This window comes from Lygodium microphyllum, chromosome 17 (assembly GCF_053477565.2).
Source record: "Lygodium microphyllum isolate KBCC chromosome 17, Lygodium_microphyllum_v1.1.10, whole genome shotgun sequence".
Lineage (NCBI taxonomy): Eukaryota > Viridiplantae > Streptophyta > Polypodiopsida > Schizaeales > Lygodiaceae > Lygodium > Lygodium microphyllum.
In genome coordinates, this window is record NC_141151.1 from 2,048,508 (window position 1) to 2,058,560 (window position 10,053).

Sequence of the window (10,053 nt, forward strand, 5' to 3'; positions counted from 1 at the left end):
CCCAAAGGACTGCATGTCACTCCCTTCATAGTGCAGGTTCCTTTATAGGTGCTTCCATCGAGTCAATCAAGAAAGCACAATCATCCCTGAGCTTTGATCAGCATCATTGACTCGTCTTGACTTACCTGAATACCAGTCTATGAGACACGGACTCCTATTTCTCCACATCACTTTCGTTTTATAGGTACATAAACCTACTCAAAAATTTACTAACTACATCCACAAGGGATGGCTCTAATGCAACTATGTAGCCTTCTCATTGAATTCGATGAAAACAAAGGAAGCATTAAATTTCCTCGTACAAGCTATGTACCTAAGTCACATCCTATGATTGTAACAATATGAAGAGTAGCAAGGATTTCAACATAAACGAAAACTCCCCTAATTTAAGGAGGTTTCATGGAATAGGAACAGAAACAACGAGAGGAGCATCTAGATGGACACAAAAAAAGATAATAAGCAAGTCAACACATGCATCTTCACATATTATGCATACAATCATAGCCGTGCCACCTTTCTGGTCCAAATATTAAGGGCCTTGAATCCTGTATGGCTTATGTTGCAATAGAAAGACGACAATTTAGGTCAATCATATACCTAAATGAGGCAACATAACACAAAATGCAAATATACATTGTGCTTATAGCTCAAAACATATGGCATGACTTACATAATGTCTAGCCCATACAAAGAAGTAACATCTTGTTTCACTATAAAGGACAATCAAAAAGTAAATATTGAACGCATGTTTTCATGAAAATGTGGACTCGCACATTCACGATTATAAAATCTGAGAACAAAGTATAATTGATTCGAGATGACGAACGAGGAAGCATTACAATGCCTTAACAAACAAGTCATTACTTATTGATTTTGTCATCAAAAGCCCTCTACATCCTCTGGAAAGGATGTTGTTCAAACCCTTGTTAGTTGATGAAGGGACTGTCTCTAGAAACCTCAAGAATTGTCACAACAAACAAGCTTCAAGTGGCATCCCTTACAGGAACTTTGAAGGCGGTCTGCCATGATCGATGTCATGTTTGTGCTGCAAGGAAACCGAGCATTACAATTTGACGACTAAAAGACGCAAGAAAACCCTAAAGCAGAAAGAACCGAACTTCGAAATGCGGCACGACACTAACGGCAAACCAAGACACCGATGTCTTACTCTTGTTCTTCCTTCCACTTAGAGCAAGGATACAAAAACTCACAAATTCAGCGACAGTGCCCTTATACAGGGCCCAAGGGACGAGGATGCCGAACGCAAAGATGATGGCAAGGTTGCGTCGATCAAAGCGGAAATACTTCTCCAGATTCTCTCGATGGGCGGCCCAGTCCTCGATGTATTTGTTCTTCTTCACTTCCATGCCGCCCGCCATGGCGGACTCTTCCTAGCTTCACAGGGCACGATCCCGTGTCGACGCGATCTTTGCGCTGTGTGTAGCACAAGGCGCCACACAGATTGGATTTTAGCTAATACCTCTCGTGCATCGATGCAAACTAATTTATTATCGTCAAGCTTAGAGGGCTTAGAAAGAAAATAGCCTCAAGCCAACATGGTCATCCCCTAGTGCTATAGTGTGGGTTTAGAGGGCTTAGAAAGAAGCTAGCCTCAAGCCATCAAGGCCATCTCGTAGTGCTTTAGTGTGGGTTGAGTTATATGGGTGCGTGAATTCAAACATTGTACCTTGCGTTCCTCGAGATGTTTAAAACTTATTTGAGACATTTAGTGTAGGTTGAGTTATACAAGTGCATGAGTTCAAACCCTACACTCGCGTCCCTCGAGACATCTAAAATAATATATTCATGACCAAGAAATTAGCCTCAATGCTCATTTACATCACCGTAACTAATTGTCCAGGTCTCTCACCAAGCAAAAGTTTACAAAAACTTAGCTAGCACTCCTTGAAAGCCACTTTGAACACAAGGACATTACACTTTAGTTTCTTGCAAAGCATGACTCTCTCCTTTTGGAGAGAAGCAAAATAATCAATAGGGACTTTATAAGTATTTCTTTTATTGAAATTTGGAATCTTGCAATGACCAAATGGTTTTAACAACTACTCCTCTGTTGACGCTCCACAACTTATATGACTCCTCATTGAGCTTGTCTTGATCACCAAAAAAAGTAGTGTTGATGTTCAGCCTACCCATCAAAACCTACAACCTCCCACCACCTTCTTAATTTAGACCACAACGAGCATGTTTCTCTAGATTCCTAGAAGAGATGCACCATAGTCTCCTCTTGTCTGCCACAAAAGGGGCATAGAGGAGACATATCCATGATTTTGGACAACGTGTCCTTGGTAGGGAGATGCATGGGCATTACTCTCCATAGCAAAAGGTTGATTCAATGTGAGGCAGATATTGCTTCTCAAACCTTCAAAAATTTTGTGGATCTTACAAGTATACAATATCTTCTCCTTCAATGTGATCCTGAATTTGGCCGATTATTGTCTTGATAAACTGAGCTTTATAACTATCTCTTAAGTGGAAAGAAAGGCAAGCCAATTGGCATCCCATCAATACATCCAACTCTTAAGACCCTTGTTATGTATTCTTTTGTATAGTTATGGGTTACCCTAAATAGATATTGATCCATCACTGAAAGCAAAACTAGATAGCTAAATACACTAGTTCAAGGATCCATCTCTCTTCTCATCTATAGCCCCACTCCACTTACATTCTAGAATTAAGGCCCTCTAAGATTTAAGGAGCCCTTGGGCAAACTCTAAAGATCTTAATCTTGGGTTGAATGCATCATAAAAAACAACATCAGACAACTATAGGGCAACCAACACTCACCTTGGGATATGAGCTTGAGCTGCAAAATGTGTAAGTATGGAAGCCCAAGGCTAATCCTCAACCATCCTTTTCAACCAAGAGAGGGGAAGTCTAAGAGACTTTTTTAGAAGGTCCTCCCATCGTAGACCTCCATAGGCTCTCAATGTATTGATTGTATGCCATGAAAATGTTGGACCAACTTTTACAATCGTTGAAGGTCCAAATAAATATATTTAAAGCTTATTAACTTGCTCTCAAAAACTTTGTGAGAGTGTAAATAGACTTGTAGTAAAAATAATGGCCAATAATTTCTCCAATTATTGGCCATGTTTTCATATACCCAAAAAAATCACATTCCATGCTAAGAGGACAATCAAGGTACCTAAATACCTCCATGCTACTCATTAGCTTGAACACAAATGCATTAGTCCAAGTCATATCTTCTTGACATCAATTAATTAAAACCATCAATTTTTCTTTCATTGATCTTAGAGCTCAATAGGGTAATAAATTCACTATAGGCTTGCATTAAGGCATCAAATGACTACTAATCCACCCAGACAGATTCAAATTGACATTTGTGAACATTTGTGATGAGAACTTCTAGTCATCGAGGAGATTGAGACTTCAAATGCTACCCTTTATCACCTTCTTATCAATAGCTTTCAATAGGGGCTTAGGAGTAATCACAAATAGTAGGCGAGCAAGAGGTCAACCTTGCCAAATTAAACGAGTTATTGATTTTCCCACATCTTGAGTCTCTCTCTCTTGCTCTCTTGCTCCATCTACCATAGCTCACACCTCTCTTGCTTTCTCTTACTTGTACTTCCACTCGGGCTTCTCCCTTCAGCATTAAACCCTTAGAGTAAGCCTCAATGGGATGGGGACAACCAGGGAAGAAGCTGAAGCAAGATTCATATCTTGGAAAGAAGAGGGTTTAATTGCCATGAACTTTAAGCTGAAGCTTTGTATTGGGCTAAAGTGATTGATATGGAAGCTCCTTGAACCAATGTTTTAATACCACTTGAAGGGAGAAGCCCGAGTGAGAGTACAAGCGAGCGTAAGCGATGGGGGAGTGAGCTATTGCGAATGGATCAAGAGAGCAAGAGAGAGACTCAAGATGTGGAAACTCCAATAGTCACAATGTGTTACCAGCCTTCCCTTATTCAAAATGTCACTAAAAGAATAAATAATGAAGTGACACTGATGGGCACCCACCACTAGTAGTATACAAACTTGTGGGTATTGCCATTGTAGTGAATACACGGGCAACATAGATACATGTGCATTTACCCCCAACAACTAGCATGAAAATTGAGGAGATAAATGCCTTGGAGCCAAAGTCTAATGATGATTACATCATGGTAGGTTCTTCTCTTGATACTAGTTGATTGGTTGATACCTCGTCCAACTTTTCTTAGTGTTGGTTGTTGTATTTGGAGGCTTCTTTCCATGTTACCCCACATAAGAATCGGTTTCATTCCTATTGCAACATGACATGTTTTGTGAGACTAGGAATTGGCATTGGATATTATTAGCATTGGTAATATTAGAGTACAATTTGCTTCAGGCATCGCTTTTGTTTTGCATGATGTATGTCATGTTTCAGCTTTGACCAAAAGCTGGAAAATTGGATAATGCATGATATCATGTATCTTTTGGTGATTCCGCATGGAAGATTACTCGTGGGAATCTTGTCTTTAGTTGAGATGCCAAGGCTGGTAGCCTCTATCCATTGCTTGTAACTAGGTCTATTGACCATGTTTTTGCTATGGATGACATACCACACGTATCTATATGGCATTGTCGCCTTGGGTACATGTCCTTAAAGGGAATGAAAATGCTTACTCATTTGCAGTATCCACCTCTTGATTACAAATATTTTTATTATTGTGATCATTGTCTTTATAACATGTAGACCCATAATTCTCATAAGAAGTCTAGCATTATGTGCATGGGTGAGCCTCTAGCTCTTGGCATCCTAATGTATGTGGTCCCATGCCCTATAAGTCATTGGATGGCGTAAAGTACTTTGTTATGCTCATTGATGATTATTTGCATAAGGTTTGGGCATATCCCATCAAGCAAAAATGGGATGTATTAGCTATCTTTTAGCATTGGCTTGCTCTTGTTGAGAACCTGTTTGGGTATAGACTAAAAAGCCTAAGGTCAGATAATTTAGGCGAATATGTCTCTAAATCATTTGAGCAATTTTGCAATGAGTGGTGTATTAAGCATTGATTGATTGCCCCTTACATCCCACCTCAAAATGGTGTTACAGAGTGCATGGACATGACGATTTAAGAGAGAGTCCATAGTATGCTTAGCCAAGAAGACTTATCGCATTATTTTTGGGTTGAGACATTACTATTGCCATGCACTTGATAAATAGCATGTACTACTATTGGTTGTTAGGTTGCGGAGGAGGTATGGTCTAGAAAACCTCCATTTATGTATCTTTGGATGTGAGACTTTTTGCCATGTTTCCAAGGATAAACACAATAAGTTGGATCCTAAATTAGTGAAATATATCTTTCATGGTTTATGAAGATGCAGATGAGATGGGCATAGCCTATGGAATCCATAGGCTAGAAAGGTCATATGTAGCCATGCTGTTTTCCATGAGGAGGAGATATATAAGCAACATGAGCATGTAGTTGATGTATGACAGCTGATATTTTAGAAGGAGCCTTCTATTACCATACATCTAGCTAGATAGCCTACAATTGATGTTCTAATGGCCCATGATCATGATGTTGGACAAGATGTACAAGCCACACAACCTATTTTGAAACGGTAGTCTATTAGAGACAGATGTCAACCTGATCGGTTTGAGTCCTCCATGGACTATGTTATAGTGACAACTTCTGGAACTTATGAGGAGGTCATGCATAAAGGTCATAGTCACTCTTGGGAGGGGGCCATGCAGTCAGAGTATGACTCGTTCTAGAAAAACTATATGTAGGATTTGGTTCCTTTGCCCAATTTATAGCTGTGTGAATGCATAAAGGCATCAAACTTGTGGTACCATTCCCTAGGTGCCTGCTAAAGGTCATAAAGGCTCTTTCTCAATTTACACACTAGGTGTTCCCTGCCTTTTTCCTCAAAGCCCTTAGGTTGTTGCATATAAATCTCCTCATGCAAATCTCCATGTAAGAAAGTCGTCTTAAGATCTATTTGATAAAGGTTCAAATCTAACTAAGCAACCAATGCTAGTACTAGGTGTAGGGTAGTCATCTTGACTATAGGAGAAAAGACTTCCTTGAAGTCAACACCATGCTCCTATTTAAAACCCTTAGCAACCAATCTGGCCTTATAGGCAAGCTTGGGGCGTCCACGAGTATGCTTCAACTTGTACACCCACTTGAATGGCAATGCATGCTTTCCACCAAGCAAAGGAACCAACTCCCATGTATGATTTTTCTATAAAGAGTCAAACTCTGACTATGTGGCCCTCTCCCAAGAGTGACTATCACCATGATACATGGCCTCATCAAAAGTGAGAGATCACTGCATCTGCCACCATCACATAATCAATGGAGGGCTCAAATCGCTCAATAGGATGCCTAGTAGAGCATCTCAAGGCAAGCTAAGGAGCCTATACATTCTATTTAGTATATGTCACCATCACATAATCAATGGAGGGCGCAAACCACTCAAGAGGATGTCTAGCTCTAGCAAAGCATCTGAAGGCGGGCTAAGGAGCATGCACATTATGTCTAACATCATGGTCATGAATCATTGGAGCATTAGCTTCTGTTTTGTTGTAGGCTATCTAGGTGGATGTACTAGAGTAGGAGGCTCCTCTTGAAACATAACCCTATGTATCTCGACTATCTGCTTAGGCTACTTATGCATCTTTTCCTCGTGGAAAACTACATCATGGCTACGGATGACTTTTCAAGCTTGTGGATCCCATAGGCGATAGTCCATCTCACCTGCATCCACATGACCAAGAAAGATGCATTTCATAGACTTAGGATCCAACTTTGTGCACTTGTCCTTGGGTACATGGGAAAAAGCCTCACAACCAAAGACACGTAAAAGAGCATACAAGGGAGGTTTTCCAAACCACACCTCTTCTGCAACTTGAAAGTTAATAGTACTACAAGGAGATCGATTGATCGACTGTACAATAGTAGTCACTACCTTAGCCCAAAATTGCTATGGTAAGCATGCTTGGCTAAGTATACTACGGTCCCTTTCTTGTATTGTCCTATTCATGTGCTCATCCATACCATTCTAGGTGAGAGATAGCCATAGGTGCTCGCTTGAAACACTTGAACAATAAGCAATCCTTGGGTCTTGGGGGTGTACGATGCGATCAACTGATGCTTAATATCTCTCTCATCACAAAATTGCTCAAAGGCTTTAGAGACATACTCACCTCCATTATCTGATCATAGGCATTTCAACCTACACCCAAATTGGTTCTCAACCAATACAAGCCAATGTTGAAAGGTAGCCAAAACATCAGATTTTAGCTTTATGGGATATGCCTAGACCTTATGTGAGTAATCATCAATGAATGTGACAAAGTGGAGCCCCAAGAGGAACACCAAGGAAAAGGGAATTCTCTTGCAAGAAAATCTATCTTGTAACATCAACAAGCTTGTTTATCATGTTTCATATAATCACAATGAAGAAAAGAACATCAGGCACAACAAATCTTCATGCAGCATCATGTAAATCTCCCACGGATTTGATAGAATCAACCATATTCTTCAATATCTTCACAAAATCCATCAATAGAACAAAGAAAGTAAAGGAATACACCATCTTTGAATGGAAATACATCACATAGTATTCATCTTCAATATCTTCATAGTCTTCTCTCTCAATCTCTCATATACAATCACTCTGTTTCAGTAGAATTGGCTATCTCTGACTCTCTCCCTCTCTCTCCATCAATAATACATCATATCCTCACTACAATCTCTCAAAATCACTATCAATAATCCTTCTTAGGTCGTGGATACCCCTCCCAAGAGGTATGTCTGATATGAAGGGTCACCAGAGCCACTACAGTGTCCTTCCATAGCTCACTACTGTCACTTCACTTCAATCTTCTCTTGAGTCGTCAACAGCTACTTCTTCCACTTCCTCCAGCTCTTTTGCACTTGTATTCACCTCTTTCCAAGGCTAGAAAACTTTCCCAAGCTACACTCTCATCCATCACAACACATACAGAAGCATACAGAACAGTCACAGAACAGTACCAGAACAGCTACAGTACATAATAGAACAGAACAAAAACAGAAGCTCTACAGAAGACCTACAGAAGGTTACAGAAGATCATCAAAACCTCATAACTCATTCTCAAATCATTCCAAACTCTCACAAACTATTCAATAAGCTTTCACAAAATCTCAATCTTCATCAATCAATACTCCATCCCTCCTTACAGAAGACAATCAGAACAAAACAGACCAAAATAGAGCAAAACAGAACAAAACAGAAGGTATACAGAACCTATCAGAACATCACAGAACCACCAATAATCATCATGATCTTCCAAAACACAATCAATATCATCCAAAACACTCTCAAACCACTTTCAAACCAATCAATCATCTCATAAAATCAACCATTCAGCTCTCAAAAACAACAAAAATCAGCCAAAAAACAAGTCATTTCAACACTCAACATATCCCCACACTTAAGAAGGAAGCGTCCTCGCGACCCAGGAAAAAGGGAATACAAGTGCATTTAAAATCGTAACTTTGATCTTCAATATCTTTTCAAAAAGAATCCATCCACCACGACCCCAACTTATAACCTGTTTCTGATATAAAAATACAAAGAAAGGAAAACCCTTTATACATGAAAACCGCTTAGCAAACAAAAAAAATCACAACAAATTTATAAAGGATATAAGAGTTTGCTTCGTCTTCATCAGCATCAACTTCAATTCTCCATCCACGACCCCATCACCACAATTCTCCAAAACGTAGCTCGTACACGAAATCCAATAGGAAACCACCACGTTGATTTGACATGAATGAACTCACAACACAAACACTAATACACAACACAACCATCTGAATGACTCCTTCAAAAAAAAAAAAATCATTAGAAAGCTTCCACCATACATTGGAAAGGTATCAATGAAGATGATCCCTCTTAAAAAATTGATGTTGTCGGAAACGATCCATAGACAAGGATTCATCTACAAAGTTTTTAGGAGGATTTTGAAAAAATTGGAGACAGCACATCCTTTCCAACAGGACCAGGTATCTGCTAGGCAAACAGAGGGCATGAAAATACAATATATCCAGCTGCTGGGAATCAATGCTTACATTGACATTCATGCATAACTTTGGAATAGGCTTGGAATCATTATGAGAGTGCCTATGCATATATGCCAGGTACCAAGCAAAGTGAGCAGTTAATCTCACTGAAGGATCTGCAGACTGTGAATACTGCTGGGCAAAATGAACATAGTTCTGATAAGCTTGACTGGAAGCTGTCCATTCTCCTGGAATGACTGGCCAATTGATCTGAGGTCCTGTAAGGCAATCATCCGAACTCCATCCCCTTCTTCTGGAAATCTGATTATCAAACCCGTCACAGTCACTAACCAACTGAGGTGGTTGAGATATGGAAGTGTTAGGAGAGGGTAGTGGAATAAGGAAAAGTGGATGAAGGGAAGGATAGGAAAAATCATAAAAGGAAGAAAAGGTTAAAGAAGGAGTGGTAGAAATTCGTAAGGAATCACTAAGGAAGGGTGTTAACTGATAAATAGGAAATGTAGAGGGTACATTAATGGATGGAGAAGGACAGGGTGGAGAAGGGGAAAATACCCTATCCTCAATAAAGGAACAGTAAGTAAAAATGGGAATTTGAGGGAAAGATGAAGGTTGGAAAAGAAGGGGTAAAATAATGGTGGAATTAGATTGACAAAGGGAAAGATATATAGCATAGCGGTGAGCCATTTGTTGGTAATAGAGGAGGGTAGGAACAGAAGGTCCTAAGAGAGATCGTCTATGATAGGCATCAAAGAAGGGAGCATCAAATGGATTATGTTTTGAAAGATAGGCTAAGAGATCCATCCTCAGTTGATTAGTACTCTAGGCAAAGGTAGGAGCTGTGTTTTGTCTTTGATTTAGGACCACCGAATCAATCATGGGATGCCACGAATTATCATGACAATCAGCTACTTTGGAGGAATAACTTTGGAACATGTCAGCTATGCGCAACTCCAAATGATTGACATACAAAACAGCATGTAAGACCAGATCCCCCACATACCATGCCATATCCACCTCA

At 39.8% G+C, this 10,053-nt stretch overlaps 1 protein-coding gene across 1 annotated transcript; it reads right to left on the reverse strand.

Annotated features, from left to right (window-relative positions):
* Window positions 1-685: 685 nt before the first annotated feature.
* LOC148021500 (neuronal acetylcholine receptor subunit alpha-5) lies at window positions 686-1,559 on the reverse strand. The gene is made up of 2 exons (XM_087696623.1): window positions 1,212-1,559; window positions 686-1,045 (listed from the first exon to the last, which is right to left on the reverse strand). Exons 1-2 carry the CDS (start codon window positions 1,377-1,379, stop codon window positions 998-1,000), a joined length of 216 nt encoding a protein of 71 aa, XP_087552749.1. The 5' UTR covers window positions 1,380-1,559; the 3' UTR covers window positions 686-997.
* Between the last annotated feature and the right edge of the window lie 8,494 nt (window positions 1,560-10,053).

Coding starts and splice junctions, on each gene's coding strand:
- LOC148021500 (XM_087696623.1), bottom strand. CDS start 1,379: ATGGCGGGCGGCATGGAAGTGAAGAAGAACAAATACATCGAGGACTGG. Junction 1,046..1,211: donor AGGGCACTGTCGCTGAATTT/GTGAGTTTTTGT, acceptor GTTTCCTTGCAG/CACAAACATGACATCGATCA.